General features: G+C 37.0%; 1 protein-coding gene across 4 annotated transcripts in view; it reads left to right on the top strand.

Annotated features, from left to right (window-relative positions):
* The window catches only part of COG6 (component of oligomeric golgi complex 6), a 118,461-nt gene that overhangs the window by 1,333 nt on the left and 93,598 nt on the right, over positions 1-23,530 (top strand). For 2 of the 4 annotated variants that reach the window (XM_058180349.1, XM_058180340.1), the window contains exons 2-15: positions 3,483-3,626; positions 4,974-5,045; positions 5,482-5,540; positions 7,837-7,948; positions 9,494-9,576; positions 9,746-9,816; positions 10,970-11,063; positions 15,350-15,478; positions 15,576-15,667; positions 15,915-15,979; positions 16,301-16,392; positions 19,485-19,602; positions 20,419-20,550; positions 22,094-22,261. In XM_058180349.1, coding sequence (XP_058036332.1) covers positions 3,483-3,626; positions 4,974-5,045; positions 5,482-5,540; positions 7,837-7,948; positions 9,494-9,576; positions 9,746-9,816; positions 10,970-11,063; positions 15,350-15,478; positions 15,576-15,667; positions 15,915-15,979; positions 16,301-16,392; positions 19,485-19,602; positions 20,419-20,550; positions 22,094-22,261 — 1,431 coding nt within the window. Of the gene's footprint in view, positions 1-3,482; positions 3,704-4,451; positions 4,535-4,973; positions 5,046-5,481; positions 5,541-7,836; positions 7,949-9,493; positions 9,577-9,745; positions 9,817-10,969; positions 11,064-15,349; positions 15,479-15,575; positions 15,668-15,914; positions 15,980-16,300; positions 16,393-19,484; positions 19,603-20,418; positions 20,551-22,093; positions 22,262-23,530 lie in introns of those variants that run through there. The other 2 variants (XM_058180358.1, XM_058180365.1) reach the window with 2 other exon arrangements.

Raw genomic sequence — 23,530 nt, 5'->3', positions numbered from 1 at the left:
TGGATATGTGCTTTTTGAGTTGGGTGAGGAAGGATGGAAGAAACTGAACCTATTATATCTCTTGAAGATTTGACATACTTTTTTAAAGTTTTAGAACATCCTACAAACTAGAAATATCCATCTCGCTTTCTCACATAACTGCCACCTCAGCTGTAACCTAAAGAATTATCAAAAAAAATTCAACAAATGTGGTTATTTGGTCTAGTCTAGTGGTTGAGGGAACCAGCTAGAAACTTGTAGACTATGGATTCTAGTTTTGCCTTAGCCATGAAAGCCAACTGGGTGACCTTGAACCGGTCACTCTCTCTCAGCCCAACCCACTTCACAGGGTTGTTATTGAGGAAAAATAGGAGGAAGAAGGAGTATTATACAGGTAGTCCTTGACTTACAATACTTTGTTTAGTGATTGTTTGAAATTACAGCAGCACTAAAAAAGAAATTTATGACCATTTTCACACTAAAACCATTGCAGCATACCCGTGGTCACATGATCCAAATTCAGCTACTCGGCAATTGACCCATATTTATGATGGTTGCAGTGTCTCAGGATCATGTGATCATGTTTTGTGATACTCTGACAAGCAAAGTCACTGAGAAAGCCAGATTCACTTAACAACCATGTTACTAGCTTAACAGCTGCAGTGATTCACTTAACAACTGTCGCAAGAAAGGTCGTAAAATGGGGCAAAACTCGGTTAACAGCTGTCTCATTTAGCAACAGAAATTTTGCCCTCAATTGTCATAACTTGTGACTTGCATCACATTAAACATCACAGAATCACTGCTACATATTGGTCTCCAAAAGTAGTTGAATCGTTCAGATAGCTGGATACGAATTAAAATCCTCCACTCCTCTGTGATATGTATACAATATAACAAAAATGGACCACCTGTTTTATGGTGGTGTTTTGATAAATCCAAGGCACAAATTTTTAACAGATCCTAAAGTTTTTATATGTAAATTCTGTGGTGTTTTAGATTAAAGTTTATGTTATTGGTGGTTATAAAATCCATAGCAGAGTGTTTTTTGAGTGGAAAAATTATGGATTTAAGGCATGCTTTCTGGATTGGGTGGGTTAACTCATAGTTTATAACCACAGTTTATAACTGTGGCAACAGATTTCAGTGAGAAAAGTTCCTTGAGACTACTGTAGGGCCAAAACCATGCATTTAAGACATGAATACTGTATCCTCATAATATGTACACTTAGGCTATAAAATTCCATTCTTTGTTTACATAAGTCATCTTATTAAATGTATTATAGAATACTTGATTTTTTTTCTTAACACTGACCCAAAAAAACCACCCTCAAGTTTATTTCAACATCTACCGATTAGTGCAAAATATAAAGAAGGTATTTATGTATTCTTAAATTTATATAGATACTTTACAAAAGAAACTCACCTCTGTACAAACAGGCGGCATTATGAGCCTTGAATCAGCTTCATAAAAGATGTACAAAAAGCTGTATTTTGTGAAGCATGGATCTTCACAATTAGTATGCACAGTCACAAAAATATTTCCAATTGCTGGTCTATTTCATGCTCACAGATTTAGTGATGCTGCTATGCTACCAGAGTTAGGTGTGAAGCATACACACAGTATTTATAGCAACAGATAGCAGATCTATTATTTAATCATAACTCACACGTGTGACTACAAACTGTATTGTGAAATCACAGATCTTGTGATGTATATGATTTTTTTAGCAAGAGAGACCTGTATGAGAGAGCAGGTTTTAAGTTATGAAACTGCCTTTTAATATTTGTACCATAATAAGAGAATAATAGAGTTGGAAAGGAACTTGGAGGTCTTCTGGTCTAACCCTTTGCTTAGGCAGGAAACCCTATACCATTTCAGACAAATGGTTGTCCAATCTCTTCTTAAAAACTTCCAGTGTTGGAGCATCCACACCTTCTGAAGGCAAGTTTATTTATTTATTTTTTATTTTATTTATTTATTTATTTATTTGTCAAACACAACAGTATATATAAGTATAAACATGAAATAACCATACAAATTGGATACAATTAAAGGGAACATTTGGACAGGAACGGAAGGCATGCCGGTGCTCTTATGCACGCCCCTTACAGACCTCCTAGGAATGGGGTGAGGTCAGTAGTAGATAGTCTTTGGTTAAAGCTTTGGGGATTTTGGGAAGAGACCACAGAGTCAGGTAGTGCATTCCAGGCATTAACAACTCTGTTACTGAAGTCATATTTTCTGCAATCAAGATTGGAGCGGTTCACATTAAGTTTAAATCTATTGTGTGCTCGTGTATTGTTGCGATTGAAGCTGAAGTAGTCTTCGACAGGAAGGACATTGTAGCAGATGATTTTATGAGTTATCCTCAGGTCATGCCGAAGGTGGCGGAGTTCTAAATTTTCTAATCCCAGGATTTCAAGTCTGGTGGCATAAGGTATTTTGTTGTGATCAGAGGAGTGGAGAATTCTTCTTGTAAAATATTTCTGGACGCGTTCAATTGTATTAATGTCCGAAATGAGGTGTGGGTTCCAGACAGGCGAGCTGTATTCGAGAATTGGTCTAGAAAATATTTTGCATGCTCTGGTTAGTAGTGTAATATTTCTGAAGAAGAAGCTACGCAAGATTAAGTTTATAACTCTTAAAGCCTTTTTTGCGATGTAGTTGCAGTGGGCTTTGGCACTTAGATTGTTTGATATGAAAACTCCAAGGTCTTTGACTGGGTGAGGGTTATCTACAAGGTAATGTCCATCAAGCTTGTATTTAGTGTTCTGATTCTTTTTTCCAATGTGTAAGACAGAGCATTTGCTGGTTGAGATTTGGAGTTTTTCCACTAATTAATTGTTCTAGCCGTCTCCTTAGTTTTAAGCTGCTTCTCTCCTTGATTAATTTCCATCCATTGCTTCTTCTCCTGCCCTCACAGCAATTCTCTGTGTACTCTTTGTGTGCTTCTTTGAAGGAGAAAGGAATGGGTGCTATTGTCTGCCCCTTGAACTGCACTAAAGCTATTCTCTGCAGCAGAGGTTCCCCTGTAGCTACCCTGGGGTCATGGGTACCGGAAGGCCTGCAGATGTTGCCTCAGTGCCTACCATAGATTTCTGCCATACCTGATTTTTTTTGTTTGTGACTGATTAGAGCCATGTATCAAGTGGCAAAATATTACTTCCATGGCAAATATAATTCCCACAACATGCTCCTAAGATGTGTTTAAAAGCCAAACCATATTAATACTATACCCTATACAGCATATACTATACTATACTATACTATACTATACTATACTATACTATACTATACTATACTATACTATACTGAGTAGTTTAGTCTATGCTTAGAAGTAATTGAATATGGCATAAAGTGTGTATTTTATATTTATATTAAACATTTTGCACATTCAACATGAACAAAATATGGTGACTGAAAACCTAGAACTACGTATCTCTTAGGGTACTTTTTATGTCTGAATTGTCAACATTGTCTTTATTGCATATTTTTGTAGGAAATGTTAGAAGCACTCAAGACTCTTTCAGACTTTTTTGTGGAAAACAGCTTGCGTACCAGGAGAAATCTGCGTGGAGATATTGAGCATCGAAGTTTAGCTATCAATGAAGAATTTGTCTACATTTTCAAACAAGTGAAAGAGGTATAGAAAAGTATCATGAAACTTACTGAAAAGAATCATTCTCAAGATAAGCTCCTCTGGTAGCTGCTGTGCTGCAGGTTGTTATATAAATCTACTGTTTTTCTTATGCATAATTTAATATGTTCTTCACGTTTTTTATTATTTCATTAGAAAATACAGTTTAAAGCAGGGATAGTTAACCTTTTTATACCTACCGCCCACTTTTGTATCTCTGTTAGTAGTAACATTTTCCAACCGCCCACTGGTTCCACAGTAATGCGTCGTGTATCATTGACTGCACATGCCTCTCGCGCATCATGGATTGGGTTGTGGGGACGGCTACCAGCTCTGCTTGTCTGTTACAGTTGGGTGGTGGTGGGGGAGATGCGTGAGCTATTCAGGGATGAGGTTCTTTTGTTTGCGGTCGCACTATAGTGCCATTTAGTTTTACTTACGTAACGTGAACTAAACTTATGCGCGGGCGATACAAATAGTATATTTTCAGAAATTTAAATTGTCATGGGGAATTTTATGAAAACCTAATGAAAATGTTTTTAAATAATGCTATGAAATTTTTTTAAAAAGTCAATTAGATTAAAAAAAAGGAAAGTACTTCAGCATCGGACAAAACCCCTACCGCCCACCATGAAAGCTGGAACGCCCACTAGTAGGCAGTAGGGACCAGGTTGACTACCATTGGTTTAAAGAAAGAATATGTATATTATTTGACAAATTCATTCATATGATCAAATTAAAAAGATATAAGATGAAATTACGCTTGAGCAGGAGCTCTCTTTTCTCTAATAGGACACCCATCTTTTTTTCTCCTCCCATAATTTCTCCCAGTTGTTCAGGAGGTTCCCAACTTTCTGAAGCAAGTTTCAAGGACTTTAGATGGAAAAGGAAACTTTTCAATTCGGCTGACAGAAGTAATCTTGAATTTATTGAGAGAAATAGTTGAATCACTGAAATTAATACTGAGTTGAATCTAAAATAATAACGGGACTTATTATGTATTGATTTAAACAAATGTATTAATGATACTTTTTCTAAAACCTAGTTTTTGTGGGGTGAGGCTCTGATGAAGTAGCTGTAGGCAGTTGGTGCAATGACAAAGAAGGCATCACTGCTGTCCCAAACCTGTGGTATTTTAATCTGTATTTAATGTATTTAATGTTTAAAACAGATTTAATATGTTTTTACATATATAATTTTTTAATATCTCTATATTTTATTATGTTGTAAGCCACCTAGAGTTGCCTCAAATTGCAAAAAGGGCAGCATATACATTTAATAAATAAATATTTTAGGCCATTTGTTATCATGTATATTTGTAATGTTATAATTTGTATTTCTATGCAATTTCAGGAGCTTGAAAACATCAGTGAAGATGTGCAGTTAATGAGTAATTGCTGCCAGGATATGACTAATCACTTGAAGGTATTGTGCATGTGATGGGAAATTGCACATTTTTTTTTCTGGAAATGTTACTTTCAAGCAGCATATTGCACAGAATGTTTTTTAATGTGACTGTGTAAAGATTGTTCAGGTGCTAAACTATTTGCTTGAAATGAAATATTGATGAATTTTTTGAAGCAGATCTATAACATAGCTGAGTCTGTTCCAGAGTAGTCCTCTCTTTAGCCTGGTAATATTGAACTTGTTCCCAGTTCAAATGTTAAGAAAGCAATATATGTGCAATTTTTTTTAAAAAAAAGGCTCACCCTGTGTCCCAGTCAGTGAGAGGAAACAGGAAATTTTAGACTTTTTAAACTGTCCTTCTATTCATTCTTATCATATTTAAGTAATATATATTTAAAAGTAAAACTATGTCCTTAATAGCAGCTCATTTTAATCATTCATATATGTCTTCCAGGCAACTAAAGAGCAAACTCAGGATTTAATTGTCAAAACAACAAAGCTTCAAGCAGAGAGGTAAATGTTTCCCCTTAAGATAAATGAAAATGGTTTTGTGGATTCCATCATTCACTTTTATTCTGAATAATAATCTCCTTGTTGTTGTTGTTAGTTGCGAAGTTGTGTCCGACCCATCGCGACCCCATGGACAACATTCCTCCAGGCCTTCCTGTCCTCTACCATCCTCTGGAGTCCATTTAAGCTCAGGCCTATTGCTTCAGTGACTCCATCCAGCCACCTCGTTCTCTGTCGTCCCATTCTTCTTTTGCCCTCAATCTTTCCCAGCACTAGGCTCTTCTCTCGTGAGTCCTTCCTTCTCATTAGATAGCCAGAGTATTCAAGTTTCATCTTCAGGATCTGGCCTTCTAAAGAGCAGTCAGGGTTGATCTCCTCTAGGATTGACTGGTTTGATCGCCTTGCAATCCAAGGGATTCGCAAGAGTTTTCTCCAGCCAGTTTAAAGGCCTCAATTCTTTGGCACTCAGCTTTCCTTATGGTCCCACTTTCACAACCATACACTGCAACTGGGAAAATCATAGCCCTGACTATATATTAGGTGCAGCATTCTCTCAGATAGTTTCTAGAGAAATAATTTCCACTATGATACGGTAAGAGGTTACTGCATCCTGAACATCTACTAGCTCTGTTTTATCTTTGAATTTAGGTAATAGGTTTAAAAAATGAATGCCACGTGAGAAGGCAATAAAATGGTTTCAAAGCTTCATTTATTAACTGCATTTCTAAATCTCACAGAAGATGAATCTTTGTAGATATTTCACAGAATAGAGAAAAATCAATGCAATTCAAGAACATTAAATTCTAATACCTAAAACTGGCATTAAAGCAGTTCTGGAATAAAAGCAAAATATAAGCCAGCATGTATGCAATGATATAAAATATGATTTATAGCAGTGTTATTGTATGTAGGAAGAATAAAAATAATCTAATATTCAACTGAAATTTCAAATAAGCCTGTCTGGGAATTCCATTCTATTCTATATATATTGTCCTATACTGATTTTTTAAAATCCAAAAATAATGTACCAATTATGTTCTGATATGAAGTCCCTCATTTATTGGGCCTTATCCTTCCAATAACATGGCTCTTGCACTTTTAAGTACACAAGTGGTGAATCCGTGTCATCAGTGTTTAAAAATTTGTGGATTTTTTTGTACTGAGCAGTTAGATATAAACTTAATATTAGTTGAACAATCTCAAACTGGCAAGTATTTCCAGACCTCCAGTTTATTAATCAGCTGCTTTCTCCTGTTGGTTCATGGAGACCCTTCTCGTTCACATGTGCTATTTTAAGACACACATACACACACACACAAACATATATACATATAATGCTAAATAAAAATGCTGTGTACATACATATAATTTTTGCTGTATATCATTTTTAAGTAGATAAAATTAAGTATTCTGGATGTCTATGTTTAACAAATGATAAAAATTCAAAGTTTTTTTAACTTACTTTATGCTAAAACACTTTTGAAAATAGAAGCCATCTCTTGACATCAGATCCTGATGATTTGAACTCCATTTCTGAACCCTTGGAAGATTTTTCTTCCAAGCACACAGGAGAGATGACATGCTCTCATGGAGTGCAAAAATGGAGCTCAGATCCTGATGAATTGAATTTCTGCAACCCTTGGGAGAAATCCCCTTCTGTGCACAAAGGAGAGATGACATCCTTCTGCAGACTGCAGAAATCAAGCTCAGATTCTGATGAGTTCCATTTCTGTACCCCACTGAAGGAGTTCCTTTCCATGTATGATAAAGGCAGCATGCTAGATAGAGGCTGCATAAGTAAGCGGTGCAGTGTGATTTGGAGTGGGGTGGGGGAGGCCTGGCACAGCCCACGCGTTCAAGTGTCTCTCCCTCAGAAACTAAAAAACAGAAGCTAGGCCTCCCCCCTTCCCCCGAGGCATTGCATGCTCCTTATTTGAGATTCTGCTTAATAACCTGAGATCACTTAACTGCAAATGGTACTGTTAGATTTGCAGTCATTGAGTGAAGCAGCCACATGGGCAGTTAAGTGAGATTGACACAGACTATCTGTGTCATCTCACTTAACAACCACTTCGCTCCACAACCAAGAATCTGGACTCAGTTTTGGTTGTAAGTCAAAGACTACCTGTAACCTCCTACTTCCCCTTATGTCCATCTCCTTTTCTTTTCCTTCCTGTTCCGAAGATGAAAGTGCACCCTCTAAGACTTTTCTGTTACTGTTTGAATGGCTGCCACATCCTAAGCTTATGTGAAACAAATTATAATGGTCATGAACTGAATCAATTTGTTTTAATTGCAGCCAAAGGTTAGAATTAAAAGCACAAATAGCAGATGCTTTCATAGCAGAATTCCAACTTTCTCCAGAGGAGATGAATGTCCTTCGATGCACCAGAGATGGGCCAGTTACTGAAGTAAGCATCCTAAAATACATACATATAACCTCCTTTAATATGTTGAATAAAAAGACTTCCTTTTCTGATCACCATTTTCTCTTTGGATAAAATGAATAATTGTGCTACTTGCAGAAAAACTTTCCAAAGCAGGCATATAAGGGTGGAGTTTTTTTAAAAAGAACTCTATCCTTTGCAAAGATTCTGGCTGGAAGAGCCTACATAAAAGAATTTTCCATAATCCAGAGATAGGAGTAGTTAGGAAGCGTTCATAACATGAGAATTGATTATAATCATTTGTGAAGAGAAGGGCCATGACTGAAATTCGCAATGTCCACTGTGGAAGTGGTGAAAATAGCTTGATACTACATAATACTGTTTAGCTGTGTCCTTGAAAATAATTGTTTAGATTGTAATTGCCTACTGTGCTCAACTGATTGATATTGTCTCTTCCCTTTCCTGTTGCTAGTCCATCCTACCTAATAAAATAATCAACTTCGAACAGAGGCTGTTATTGAAACAAAGGGAAACTGTTCTCCCTAGCAAACAGCAATAAAATGCTATGGTATGCTTAACCTTTAGCCACAGTCATAAATAATGTGGCACAAAGGAAGTATGCTGTACAGCAGTCCTTATTTCAAACTACAAGAATCTGGCTCAGTGTAGCCTATTTGGAATACAACACTGAAAAAGTCTGGAATGGGCAAAGTCAGTTTGCTTTGGTTTCTAAATTGTATGTTTTTGAATGAATGACAGTTCTGAGTTCACAGTCATTCAGTATATAATGAAATGGTGTCTTCTTTATAGTGAGATGGTGTCTTCTTTATAGTCTCTCGCATTTGAAGAACCTGTTTCCAAAGGGAGTAAAACCAATGAATACCCAATGGCATTTGCCACTTATGAGCAGATTACGCCCAGATACAAAATTTATATAGACAATTATAATGAAATACAATTATAATGAAATACAATTATAATGAAATTCTCTTATACAGAATATGTATTTTTTTAAAAGTACATATAAATGTATTAGAAACATTTACATATTTGAATATTTGCATTAGACAAGTATATATACAATTGTAACTTATTATATTGACATACCAATGTAACAATTTTTTCTTTGTAATATTTTTTTCCTTTTTTTTGTTAAAACACTTTTTAGTGTTCTTTATTTTCTTCTCTTAGACAATGTATATATTGCCATTACTATTTTAAAAAAAGGGAACAAAACCAATATATTTTTATCGCCATCAAAAGTAAAAACATTAAATACAGTTCAGATCCTCTCTGTACAAAACTGTCTCTCTATGTTATAAATGTACAAAATGTTTCAAGTTTAAACCCATCTGAACTTGTGTTTTGAATTTTAAATGCTATACTGCAAGCATGAAACATCAGTCCCCAAATTTCAAGCCAGCTGGGAATGAATTCTGAAAATTATAGCTCTAATACAAGTACCAAGCATGCTGCAGTATGATTATCTGAATGTATAATAGCTAGGTAAACAAAGATAGTTTGAGTAAAATATCACAACTTTTAATTTTGAACTTTTTTTTCTTAAAGAATTTTTTTAAAGTATTGAGACGAATAAAGCAAATTCACAATGATGTCAAGATTCTTCTGCGTACCAGTCAACAAAGATCAGGGTGAGTTCACACTGTATAAAGCAACTGGAACCATCAACTAAGTAAAACCTAAAAAATTGAGTTGTTAACATAAAACATGAAGACAAATGTAAAGCCATTACGGGTTTAGATGTTTTTGCTTCTTGATATTCACTTTTTGGTAAAGACTTCAAATATGTTAAATCTGCAGCCTGGAGATTATGGAACAGATGGCACTCCTCCAGGAGACTTCTTATGAACAGCTGTATCGTTGGGCCCAAGGTATTATAGTTATTTTTTAAAAAAATTTCATTAAAACATTCTTTCTTGTAGATGGAGATAGGTGGCTTTTAGAAGTCTGTATGGCATGAGTAAATGTCGCTACTACTCTATGCTCAATTACAGCAATCTGAATAGTACATTTTCTTCAAAATGTATAAGACAATTTCTGGTAAATCAGTTCACACTTGCTGGTGCCATCATAACACTATTACAATCTGAAATCTATTTAGGAATCTCAAAAGCTACTTTTCTGTACCTAATAATCTACCTACAGTAAGTTTCAGAGTTAATCAAAATTTAGAAGCATATATTGTGTAATTTAAAGAAGATAGCAATAGCATTTAGACATATGCCACTTCATAGCACTTTTCATCACTCTCTAAGCAGTCTACAATGTCAATATATTGCCTCCAAAAATCTGGGTACTCATTTTACCGACCTCAGAAGGATGGACGGCTGAGTCTACCCTGAGGCAGTTAGGATTGAACTCCAGACTCTGGACAGCATTAGCTTGCAATACTGCATTCTAACGACTTCATCACTGGGGCTTCTTTAAAGAAGATAATATTTTGATACTTTTGATTTCCCTGTTTTTAAACAACAGTAGAATTTAAAGCTGCTTTATTAGTCATGTGGTTCTTATATCTCTGCTTTGTCTGGCATGTTGTTCTCCCATGCCTTTGTCTGGCATGTTGTTACTATTGCTTTTCAGCTTGAAGACAATTTGCATATATTCTTCCTCTCTGTATTCTAGACACGAACAATCACTGCCATTGTCTTTCCCTAAAAAGTCTAGTTTTGTTGCCTGTTTATAGACAGAAAATGTCTGCATCCCCGCCTTGCTTGTTTTATATAGCCATGGTGTTTTCCACAGCTACTTTTGTGGCTGTCACTGTTTCCCATAATAAGTACCTACAGGAAGGATGGACAACTACTCCTAAATATACAGAGGGCTTCTGCCAGAGTGGCAAAATACAGTTGTATCTAACTAGACATCACCAGGGCGGCTGAATTTAGACCATGGCTTCTAAGAAATAGAAGCACTATAAAAATGTAATATTTCCTCTAGGATTCAGTGTTATCAATGAAATGAGGAGAGAAATGTTGTCGAATCCTTACTAATACTGACATCAGGCTGTTGGCTTGTTTACAGGTGAATGCAGGGCTTTAACACAAGAAACCTGTGATGTTTCTCCAGTTCTAGCTCAGGCAATGGAAGCTTTGCAAGACAGGCCTGTTCTCTATAAGTAAGTTTCTTCTTTAGTTAAGCACCCAGCATGAATATTTGGAGAAAATTAGTACGACTATGGTGGGATGTATGTGTTTGTGATAAAGTTGGTCTCAATTCTAAGTGAGACAGAATATCTCCAGAATAAGAAACAAGGGATACCATTGAGAATATGCATGAATTTGCCATAGAGCACTGGTTAAATGAGTCAGGCAAATCACCAAAGCCAGTGGGGAAGCCAGCCCCAAGTTGCAAGCCCCAGACTGGCAGGTAGGGTAGTGGCTGCTGCCAGATAGGGAAGGGAACGACTGAGTGTGAGTGGTGAAGTTCAGGAATGACGTTTGAGGTTGCGCAAGAGGCGCAGGTTGGGAATGTACATAAGGGTGTCGGGCTGTGCAAGAAGTTCGGTCAGGGCGGGTGCACAAGGGTGCAAAGGGGTAGCTAAGAGGCATGGGTTTTGGTGGCAGGGGGTACAGGTTGAGAAGAATGCATGGGTGTGCAAGAGGGTATGTAAGGGGTATGAGGGAGGTGCAGTGAGAATTGGGGAGGACTTATTCCAGTCACTTGCAACTTTCCCTGCCCCATTGACTTTCTTGAGAGAAGCTATCCGGAAAGGTTGCAAGAGGAGTTCACGGGATTGCAGGGTGCAGCAAGCAGCTGCAACAGTGAACCTGTTGCCAAGTGGCCAAATTGCAATCACTTGACTGTGGACAAGCTGAGACAGCCAGAAATCCGTGGATTGGTTGTAACTATTGTTTGTTCAGTTCCCTTGTGATTTTGAACAATCGCTAAATGAATGAACGGTCATAGGTCGAAAACTACCTTTACTGTTAAAGTTGAGGAAAGACTTGAATTTGTGGGTATTTTGTAAAATATTTTATATTGGTAGGGGTAACTTCATTAATTACGATTACAAACAAACTTAACTCCTCTCCTTTGAAATTACATTGCATAGATCACTTCTTCCCATTTCCAACCCTTTTCTAATGGCAAATCCAAGTCATTAACTCAGTCATTAACCCATTTCCAGCAAAAAGCCCAAAAAAGGTTTCCAGTATTACCTTAGCCTGGTCAAACAAATTAATTTTGATTTTTTTTTCTTAAGTGGTATTCTGGCATTATCAATCCTTAACTTGATATTAAGAGGTCATAGGACCTGATTTCTATCTATATCATCTTCCTCTCATCCTAATGTTTTTTAGACCTCAATAATGCTCTGTTTACAGTTTTCATCCAGTTGATCTCTAAGAACCCCTGGTATCAAACAAGATTCTGAATTTTCTAAATCCAGTAATAGCCCATTGCCTATTTTTCATCTCTTGACTTGATATTTGTATTCTCTTGCCATTATTTCTGCTTTATTTTTCAAAATTTTCACTTTAAATTTAATTTGTTTCACTTCTCCACTCAGTTGTCTTGCAGATTCTTCAGAATTATTTTTCATCTCTTCTTTCAGATCTCTTTTAAATGATACATTTATGTAAGCAGTTACTGATGCTGGTACTGTAGCTGTAACTCTGTTTCTCAAAGATCCTTTGGAATGTCTCAAGTGCAATACCTTGTTCTGTCATCTCTGTAAGTTTCACTATTTTGCTAGTAGGAGCCATTCCAATTGAGAAAGGGGAAATAAAAGTAAAGATATTTTTCTTTTTTCTTTTCTCCCTCTGTCTCCATATCAAGCCTGTCCAACTAGCGTCTCGCAGGCTGGATATGGCCCACGCAGGCCACGCCCACCCCGGCTCTGCAAAGACAAAAAACATTGTGATACGTCACAATCTGGCCCGTGATGTGATCGAGTTTGACACCCCTGCTCCAGATCATTAAACTTTTAGTCCTATTCAACATTCCATAGTTCTTTAGTCAGATGGGCTTTAGCAATTTTCCTTATCTTTTGTTTTGCAAAGCTAATCTATTCAAACAGAACTCTTTCCCAGAGAAATACATATTCAGTGTTTAATTGTTTCAAAAATACTTTGTTCAATAATTCCAGATTCAACTCTCCCCTTTGTTTTAAACTTTCTTAGTTTAAACTTTTGGCAAGCTTTTCGTTTTTAATTACTGTATTTTTCAGAGTATAAGATGCACCTTTCCCCCCCCACAAAAGAGGCTGAAAATCTGGGTGCATCTTATACTCTGAATATAGCCCTGTCCAGCTTCTCAAACTGAGGTTTCAGAGGCTGAAAAAAGCATCAGAAAAGAAGCTTCAGAAAAGAAGCCCCCAGACAGAGCTTCAGAGGCTTTTTTTCTGAAGCTGTTTCAGAGGCTTTCAGAGGCAGAAAAAAAAGTTTTTTCTGAAACAGAGTTTCAGAAGTTTCAGAGGCAGGAAAAAAAAGCAAAAAAAAAAAAGAAAGGCACAGAGCTCACAACCAAGGAACATGTTGCTAAAATTGACCTCTGGGAACAACTGATTGGGGGTATTCTGGGAGGCTGATCCACCAGTCAATCAGCTTTTTACTTATTTTCCTCCCCAAAAACTAAGGTGCGTCTTATACTCAAGTGCATCTTATACTCCGAAAAATACAGTATTTTTAAATCCTTTTTGCTCTTATCTTTAATCCAAGATAAAGGAACATTCACCGAATAGTTTAATTACTCTACTGCTCCAAAGTTACTTTAAACTTAAAAAGATCATTGTCTTCCAAATGTGTTATAAAAAGTGTGGAGGGCGCAAACCCATGTAGGCTGACCTGTGGCTGTCTATCCCATGGCTCCTGGCAATCAGATGGGGGGGAGGGGGGGGAGGGGAGGTACCTGTGGGCTTCCTTGTGAGGAGCAACCTTTTGGAGCACAAGGGGGCAGTCTTCTGGATTTAATGCCAGGCTACTTGTATTTGCCACAACATTGTCTTCCCTATTCATAGAGGCACATTGATCTGCCTTTCCCCCCCACTCTGGAAGCTGGGATGAATAAGATTTTTTATCTGTAGATCACATACAAAGGTGACATTCCAAAAAATAGAAGAAAGAAGTGTAAAAGTCAAGAGTAATTAATTTGTATTAAAATTCAATTTAATTAACAATCAAATGCAGTTAATATGATTACTTCCTAATGATTTCATTTGGTTCTTCTTTATATCATTATATTTAGGGATACTTTTTATGGGTCTATATAGGTCACAACAAAGGCATTCATAGAAATGGCCCAGAAGTCTAATGATGTGCTCTGCATTATTTATTATTTAGATGTTATGAGTGATACAATTGATGTCTTTCTTTTTGACATCTTGTGAGAAGAATATAGATATATTTCAGATTTACCACAAGGTGGCAATATTGGAATGTCTACCACGACCATGTCAACAGCTGCCTTATCTTGATACAATATACCTCACTAAAATACATACCTCACTGAAAGTGATAGGTATATTCCTTAGGCATCTTAGAAATGAAGATGAATTTCCCTTGGATATATTCCTTAACTTTTGTTCCCAGTTGACATTTCTTCTTAAGAAACCCTTCATTTTTAATACTATAGAATGTATTCCAGTATTAAAAGTGCAGGTTTTTCGGGATTCCAAAGGGTAGAAAGTGATAATGATTTTTTCACCAAAACTACAGTAACTTCCCCTTTGGTTCTCCTCATCCGTTTTGCAAGAACAATAAAGCATCAGGCAATATTCGCATACAGTGCAATCACTTAGTATTTTGATGTTGAATCAAAATATAGACTGGCTTGTTTTTTTCCAATAGATGCTTTCTGCTGAATTAAAATATAATTACAGTTGGAATTATGTAATTAATATTAAATTAAAAGTGAAATTGTGTTGTTTATTAATATAAACATTAATTTTTAAAAGTCCTTTCTCTTTTTATAGCATACTTTGCTCTTTTAAATGGTTCTTCCAGAATTGTCCTGGCTATTGCTAGAACAAATAATGGTTACAACTTGTTCCAGTGGGCTTATTATCCACTGCTTTAAAGCAAGTAAACAAATCATTTGACTTGTTTTCAAGCAGTTTGATAGTGGCCTGAATGCCTGTCTTTTCTAGTTTATGTAATTTCTGTAATTTCCCATCTTATATTGAATCCTAATGAAAATGATAGTTGAAACAGAATAAATAATTTATTTTTTTACGTTGTAAAATGTAAGTCTCTTTTTGCATGCTGAAGCATGACAACAAAGTTTTCACAGATTTGGCGGCCATTAAAAATACGTTGGTATTGGGCAACTGCTGATAAATTATCTAGGCAGTGGAATTTTAAGCATAATATTCTTGCATTTCCATAAAACAAGGCACTTTGATCACTAAGGAGGGTCAACTAAAATATCCGTAACTTGTAAGTGCATATTTCCCCCCCTTTATAGATATACTCTTGATGAGTTTGGAACAGCCAGAAGAAGTGCTGTGGTCCGGGGCTTTATAGATGCTCTTACTAGAGGAGGTCCAGGAGGAACACCTCGACCTATTGAAATGCATTCACACGATCCTTTGAGGTACATTACTTGTGGCATTGTACATTGTATAGCATTAATTACCATGAATAGGAAGATTCATTTTTAATAGGATATTATTATTATTTTTTGGCTTTAGATATGTGGGAGACATGTTGGCTTGGCTGCATCAGGCTACTGCTTCTGAAAAAGAGCACCTGGAGGCTCTCTTGAAACACATAACCACAGAAGGTATTGTAGAAAGCCAAGAATTGTAGGTTTGGGATCTTCTGAGGCAGGATTCCGAGGAGAGGAATTTCATCTGGGATTTTTCTGTCCTAAAAGTTACATATGGGGTGAAGCTAAGTGCTGCAGGAAGAATGTGGAATTTTTGCCACTTTAGGAGAAGCGCTGTTTTGGGGGAAAAGACAGTAACTGAATTTCTTCTTTCTAAATGACAGGAACTAACATTCCTAATGTACACTGTTTTTATTTTCAGGAGTGGGAGAAAACATGCAAGAAATAGTTGGGCACATCACAGAAGGGGTTTGCCGGCCACTCAAGGTGAAATGTTTGGTTTTATGAAAGCCCTTGATATTAAAACTGCATCGGCCCCATATGTTAAGAAACAAGGAACGAAAAAGCAGTTTACAAATAAAAGTATATTTACTTGCATAAAAAGGAACCTTGTTGATTATTTATTTCCCAAGGAGATTGCATCTCTCATTATTATGTGAAATGAAATTGAATAATGAATGTGCAGAATATATCCCTACAGAGATTGCTAACCTTAAAAGGAATACTGTAATCTTAAAACTGTATATTGTTATTTTCTTGAAGACGAAGTGTGTATTTGAACAGTATGTTTTAAAAATGTTTCCTCAGGTTCGAATTGAACAGGTGATTATAGCTGAACCTGGTGCAGTCCTTCTGTATAAAATTTGCAATCTTCTCAAATTTTATCATCACACCATTAGGTAAGCAAACTTTTAAAAGATTGTTTTGGGAGGAACTGGCTGTGTTCCAGGGTTGCGTTGTAGTATAACACAATGTCCCTATACTGCTTTACAATGTAATATCTGGCATTGAGAAAAGATGTTCTCTTGTTATGTAGCTTTATGCCATCAGCACTTACTGTATTTTTCGGACTATAAGACGCAGCGGAGTATAAGACGCACCTTAGTTTTTGGGGAGTAAAATAAGAAAAAGCTGATTGACAGGTGGATCGGCCTCCTGGAATACTCCCAATCAGCTGTTCCCAGAGGTGAACTTTAGCAACAGGTTCATTAGTTGTGAGCTCTGCGCTTTGCTTTTTCAGCCTCTGAAACCTCTGTTTGACAGGCTGGGCAGGGCTACATTTGGTGTATAAGTTGCACCCAAATTTTCACCCTCTTTTAGGGGGGAAAAGGTGCATCTTATACTCCAAAAAATACAGTAGCATTTTCTGATCATATTTAAACAGTATCAGTGACAATATTAAACTTTTTTATTATTATTATTATTATTATTATTATTATTATTATTATTATTATTATTATTATTATTATTATTATTATTATTATTATTATTATTATTTATTTCCCAAGGAGATTGCATCTCTCATTATTATGTGAAATGAAATTGAATAATGAATGTGCAGAATATATCCCTACAGAGATTGCTAACCTTAAAAGGAATACTGTAATCTTAAAACTGTATATTGTTATTTTCTTGAAGACGAAGTGTGTATTTGAACAGTATGTTTTAAAAATGTTTCCTCAGGTTCGAATTGAACAGGTGATTATAGCTGAACCTGGTGCAGTCCTTCTGTATAAAATTTGTAATCTTCTCAAATTTTATCATCACACCATTAGGTAAGCAAACTTTTAAAAGATTGTTTTGGGAGGAACTGGCTGTGTTCCAGGGTTGCGTTGTAGTATAACACAATGTCCCTATACTGCTTTACAATGTAATATCTGGCATTGAGAAAAGATGTTCTCTTGTTATGTAGCTTTATGCCATCAGCACTTACTGTATTTTTCGGACTATAAGACGCACCTTAGTTTTTGGGGAGTAAAATAAGAAAAAGCTGATTGACAGGTGGATCGGCCTCCTGGAATACTCCCAATCAGCTGTTCCCAGAGGTGAACTTTAGCAACAGGTTCATTAGTTGTGAGCTCTGCGCCTTGCTTTTTCAGCCTCTGAAACCTCCGTTTGAGAGGCTGGGCGGGGCTACATTTGGTGTATAAGTTGCACCCAAATTTTCACCCTTTTTTAGGGGGGGGAAAGGTGCATCTTATACTCTGAAAAATACGGTAGCATTTTCTGATCATTTTTAAACAGTATCAGTGACAATATTAAACTTTATGGAACCTTACTGGATAATCCCATTAAATACTTCACTGTTGCCTTATACTTCCATCTCCCATTGAACTGGAGATAGGCCTGTATGATTTGGGAAAAGACAGCTTCTTCCTGGCCTTCTAGGAGAGGCCTCTAAGAGAAGAATAGTAGGCCTCAACTGATAAATTTAGCAAATGGTATAAAATGTATTTCTGTATCACTGAACAAGACAGACTTTTAGGATGGAGTTTTAGAGAGCTGTTTGACTTAGTGGTTAAAGCACCAGGCTAGAAACCCAGGGACTGTGAATTCAAGTCCTGCTTTAGGCATGAAAGCCATCTGGGTGACTTTGGGCCAGTCATTCTGTCTTATCCTATTATATAAGGCTCAGGTGACAAGCCAGTTGGTCAATTTATGTCACAATTAATGGATCTACACTTGATCCACACTTGGTTGATCCAGGCGGGAGGGGGGGTGGAAGCAGACCATGCACTTGGAAGAAAATACTAAAAAAAAATTATCACTCTTTTGGTTCGGATCTGAAATTCTACCCTGATTATATCCCACTTTTCTTTTTTCTGAGGAGAAAAGGAACTTTGTTTTTTACCTAATGAATTTCTGAGTGGGTTGTCATTTGTCTCAGTGTCCTTTAAATCTGTTCAAAAGTGAGCAGATTTTGCTTTAGTTTGGAATGGAGATGGTGCTGCTTGTTGTGTTTTTTTTACCCTGGCAACTCTCTCCTAGCTTCAGTCATAGTCTTGCTTCATGATGACATAGTAGTTTTCCCAGGGTGAACTTCCTTCTGGCTCTTGAGAAATATAGAAAGGAAGAACTGAGGGGAGAGACAACTTTTCTTTATTGCAAGGCATCGCGTTTTAAAAATGTTTCCTCAGGTTCGAATTGAACAGGTGATTATAGCTGAACCTGGTGCAGTCCTTCTGTATAAAATGTATTTCTGTATCACTGAATAAGACAGACTTTTAGGATAGAGTTTTAGAGAGCTGTTTGACTTAGTGGTTAAAGCACCAGGCTAGAAACCCAGGGACTGTGAATTCAAGTCCTGCTTTAGGCATGAAAGCCATCTGGGTGACTTTGGGCCAATCATTCTGTCTTATCCTATTATATAAGGCTCGGGTGACAAGCCAGTTGGTCAATTTACGTCACAATTAATGGATCTACACTTGATCCACACTTGGTTGATCCAGGTGGGGTGGTGGTGGAAGCAGACCATGCACTTGGAAGAAAATTCTAAAAAAAAATTATCACCCTTTTGGTTCAGATCTGAAATTCTACCCTGATTATATCCCACTTTTCTTTTTTCTGAGGAGAAAAGGAACTTTGTTTTTTACCTAATGAATTTCTGAGTGGGTTGTCATTTGTCTCAGTGTCCTTTAAATCTGTTCAAAAGTGAGCAGATTTTGCTTTAGTTTGGAATGGAGATGGTGCCGCTTGTTGTGTTTTTTTACCCTGGCAACTCTCTCCTAGCTTCAGTCATAGTCTTGCTTCATGATGACATAGTAGTTTTCCCAGGGTGAACTTCCTTCTGGCTCTTGAGAAATATAGAAAGGAAGAACTGAGGGGAGAGACAACTTTTCTTTATTGCAAGGCATAACATTTTAAAAATATAAATGGCCTTTTTAAAAAAAAAGTCTCTTCCTAGATGGAATAGTTGCACCTGCTAATCCCTGAATCAAATAAAATCTCTTATTTCCTGTCTCACACACATACTTTTTATTTTCAATTTCAGTAATATTATAGAAAACAGTGCAGCCATGCTGTTAACTACGATAGAAGAGATGCACCTTTTGAGCAAAAAGATATTCTTCAATAGTTTGAGTCTCCATGCGAGTAAACTGCTGGATAAGGTCTGTTGAAAAACAGTTTACATACATACTCTTGTGCTAAATAAATAAGGCCAAAATATATGAAGGCTGACTTCAGGGTTTCATTTCTGAGTCTTAGTCACCAACAAATCCTTTGCTCAATAATTTGGGAAACCTGATCTGTGCTTTACCGAGAAGTGTTCCCAAACTCATTTATTTTGCATTACATACCTCTGCTTCTTGTGTCAATCAGCACACTTGTCAGTCACAAGTCTGATCTATCCTGTTCTCCAATTTGCTTCTACACTCTAGCTACCACTTTTACAGAGGTGGCACCCATAGCAAGAGCAGTTTGGGATGGGCTGTTTGAAGGTGTGGCAGAATCTAATTGGCTGTCATTGGCAACAAAGCTTCCTTTTTTCCATTTTTTTCTTTCAAAGTAGGCGGCGGGAGTTTGAAGGATTGTTGCTGACATATTGAAAGTTGTAATTTCTTTTCCCCAATCTGGAACCTTCTGGATTTCATGTTTGCTTAAAGATTTCTTATTTACTTGTCTAGGTGATCACCAGAGTCTTTGGATTGGAGTAGATTACAAAAATTGTAACTAGACAAGTATGTGTAACAGTTTTCATGTTGTATATACCCCATGGTCTTCCCAAACTGAAAGGCGATGTTAGCTAGAAATTATTAGAGTTGAAGCCCAAATCTTTTAAAGGATACCAGATTGGAGAACATTGTTCTAATAAACCATAATAGATTTATTTGCGGAGTTTTTGATTACTGTTCTATTCCTCTGTGTAAGCTAGGCTTCAATATAAACACATTTTCTGAACTCAGATATTCTGCTTCCTTTTGTAGGTTGAACTGCCACCTGCAGACCTTGGTCCAAGTCCTGCACTGACTCAAACACTTGCTCTGCTGCGTGAAGTACTATCATCCCATGACTCTTGTGTTATTCCTTTGGATACTCGTCAAACAGACTTTGGACAAGTAAATTAATGTTCATTTCATCTTATGTGTATGAGCATAATCCTGCTAATCGCCAGTCGTTTCACTAAGGATGTGGAAAAGATGGCAGCGTTTGTTTCACTACTTCAAATTTTATATGTTACTTCTCTCTCAAAAAAGGAAACTGCCTAAACTTTGTTCAGTAATAGTAGTTAATCCTTTCTATAATCTTTGGCTGTGTTTGTTAGTCTGATCAAGAAACTAAGTTGAATTAAATGCCAAGCTTGCCTATCTGGCTACAAAAGCAGAGAACAGGCTACTCCGATGATACTCTGTCCTCTAAACTCAGGACGAGAACTATAAGCCTCTCCTCTCCTGTAACCCAGGAGATCAGGCTCCATTCCATCTCTTGGTAGAATAATACAGAACAGGAATTAGTTGGTGGATGCTAACTTTTCTAAGCTCGTTTTGAAAGCTAAATTATAGAATGTCTAGAATTAATAACATATTTGATCTTTTTTTTTTTTTCAAGAAATAGCCTGCCTTCAAAATTGTTCGGAGTACATTTTGCAGATTTGGTTTAACACTGTCATTTTCTAAAATTTAAATTCTGTAAATTGGGCTACAGTCACTTAGCGACTGTTCAGAGTTACAACAGACCCCCTCTCCCCAAGGTACTCAAAACCCAGTCCCAGAGTTACAATCGCCCCATCCCAGTCATGAGCATATTTTGGGCGCTTGACAGCAGGCCTGCACTTATAGGTGTTTGCAGCATCCCGCTATCCTCAGCACTGTGATTTAATAGGGGTTTTTTTTGGCCAAAATTGGCATTTCAGTTTTTTGGCCAAAACACCCCATAGCAAACAATAGATCTGCTTAACAGTCTCAGTATTTGCTCAACAACCACAGATTCACTTAATGGCCATGGTGATTCGTGTAACACTTCAAAACAAGAAGTGATAAGATTAAGTCAGTCATATGATAATCCAGTATTCAAGTTTTGGAAGAAACATACTGACTCCATTCAGAGCGGGGAAAGCCCGCTGTCTTCAAAAGGCAAACTTGGTGGATGCTTGTTGAATTTTCCAAGGGGGTGGGGCTGTGTTGTCTCTGTGCTGAATGAGTAGGTAGTTGTTTTGAACATTTACCATTAAAACTGCATTCTTGCAACTTGAACTTTCCCTCAAGCTCCACCCCCCACCCCCCAATAGCTGGACACTGCAAGCCTCACCAACAAGCATCATCAGCTATCTATGTTTTTATCACTTCTGCTTTGGACTGGCTATGCCTACGCAACTTTCCTATGCAACATCCTTTTCTGACATTAACAAATAAAACGTGACTAAATGTAGAAGAGGTTGCATAAGTGGCTGGCAAACACACTGGATTGAAATGTGGAAATTAGGAGAGCAAATGACTGGTAGTGCTTATTTATAAGATCTGATTCCTGCATTCAAAGGCCCGCAAACTTTTCTGCCTCCCCCACCCACCCAGCATTAGCTTCCTTCTTTTGGGGAGTAATAGAATGGGAAAATACCCAAGGGTTGCTCTGAGTCAGTATAATGCTCTTCCTGCTTTCTTCTAGGTTCTGTCTTGTGTGCTGGATCCTCTGTTGCAGATGTGTACTGTGTCTGCCAGTAACTTGGGGTCTGCTGACATGGCAACCTTTATGGTGAATTCACTTCATATGATGAAGACAATGCTGGCTCTGTTTGAATTCACAGATAAAAGGCTAGAAATGTTACAATACCAGGTAAATGTCCAAAGTCAATCTTCTGATGTTTTCTTTGCCATTAACCATTAACAGGGAATAAATACAACACAATCTTCTTAAATGTGTGTATCCTCACAGCTTTATATTTAAAGTAAACACTCTGGTGCAGGCAGCCACAAAAAAAAATCATTAATGGGGGTTAAGAACCCCGATGTAGCAAAGTACTGAAACGTAAAAAGCTGAGCCATATTTGCAAGCTGTTTTTTTTAAATGACAATGCACATAAATTGCAGTTGCTATCCAGTGGATAATTTACTAGATGGATTCTTGATTTTTAAACATTTTACATTGTAATTAGATGAAATTCCTAGATTTTTCTAGATCCAGCTATGAGATGGGTGGGAGGAGCAGGTATCATTGAGCTGTGTTTGGCAATAGATGGTTGAATTACAGTTTATCTGGTTATGTCTATCCTACAATTAACTTTACTAAATCACATTTTTAGCAGCCTATTAAGCCGAGATGCAAACAAGTTTTTGGCTTGCAGCGCCATGGTTTCTTCCTTTTTTTAAAATCATGATTAAACCAAATGAACCACTATGTCCTAAAAGTTCTGATTAAATGTTTTGTCGTCAAATACACGAAGTGGAGATTTGGAAACAAAACCTAGAAGGATCCTGGTGTTATTTCACATTAGTAGCACAAGATTAGGGCACATCTTCCACTCTCCCCCCTCCCGTTCTTCTTCCAAATGATTGCTCTTCAGTCTCCTGTATTCCAGGCTTCCCAGTGTCTTCCCTCCTGTCCACCCTTTGAGTAGGCAACGTCAGAAAGCAGACATCACATAAGCAATTGGCATCTTGCTTTACTTGTCAGGTGTCAGCCCTTGGGGTAGATCAGACTCCAAAGGGAGGGTAAGGCTGTACTTTATTGAGGGAAAGTATAGTAACCGAATCTTTAAAACACAATTATGTTTTATGCTTTAAAGATTCTGTTACTATACTTTCCCTCAATAAAGAGGGAATGAATCAGGAAGAAGTCTGCCTGAGATTCTTCCATCTTGTTTCCTGAGACTTAAAGAATATTCCTACTTTTTTTTTTTTTGCTTATATAACAGTTCTTGCCTATTATGTAACATTTCTTGCCCATTTTCCTTAAGGTCATCTTCCTGATTCTTTACAATAAGGTACAATAACATTCTCTTAAAAGCCTGAGAAGGATTCTTTCCCTTCTTATACTAAAGAGAATCTAGGGGGCAATCTTGAGGTTTTTTGTTTTTTTTAACCTCATGGTCTCTTAAAGAGCTAA

Source organism: Ahaetulla prasina, chromosome 1, assembly GCF_028640845.1.
Source record: "Ahaetulla prasina isolate Xishuangbanna chromosome 1, ASM2864084v1, whole genome shotgun sequence".
Taxonomy (NCBI): domain Eukaryota; kingdom Metazoa; phylum Chordata; class Lepidosauria; order Squamata; family Colubridae; genus Ahaetulla; species Ahaetulla prasina.
The sequence above is the reverse complement of the archived record's forward strand: the minus strand, read 5'-3'. Positions and strand labels throughout refer to the sequence as shown.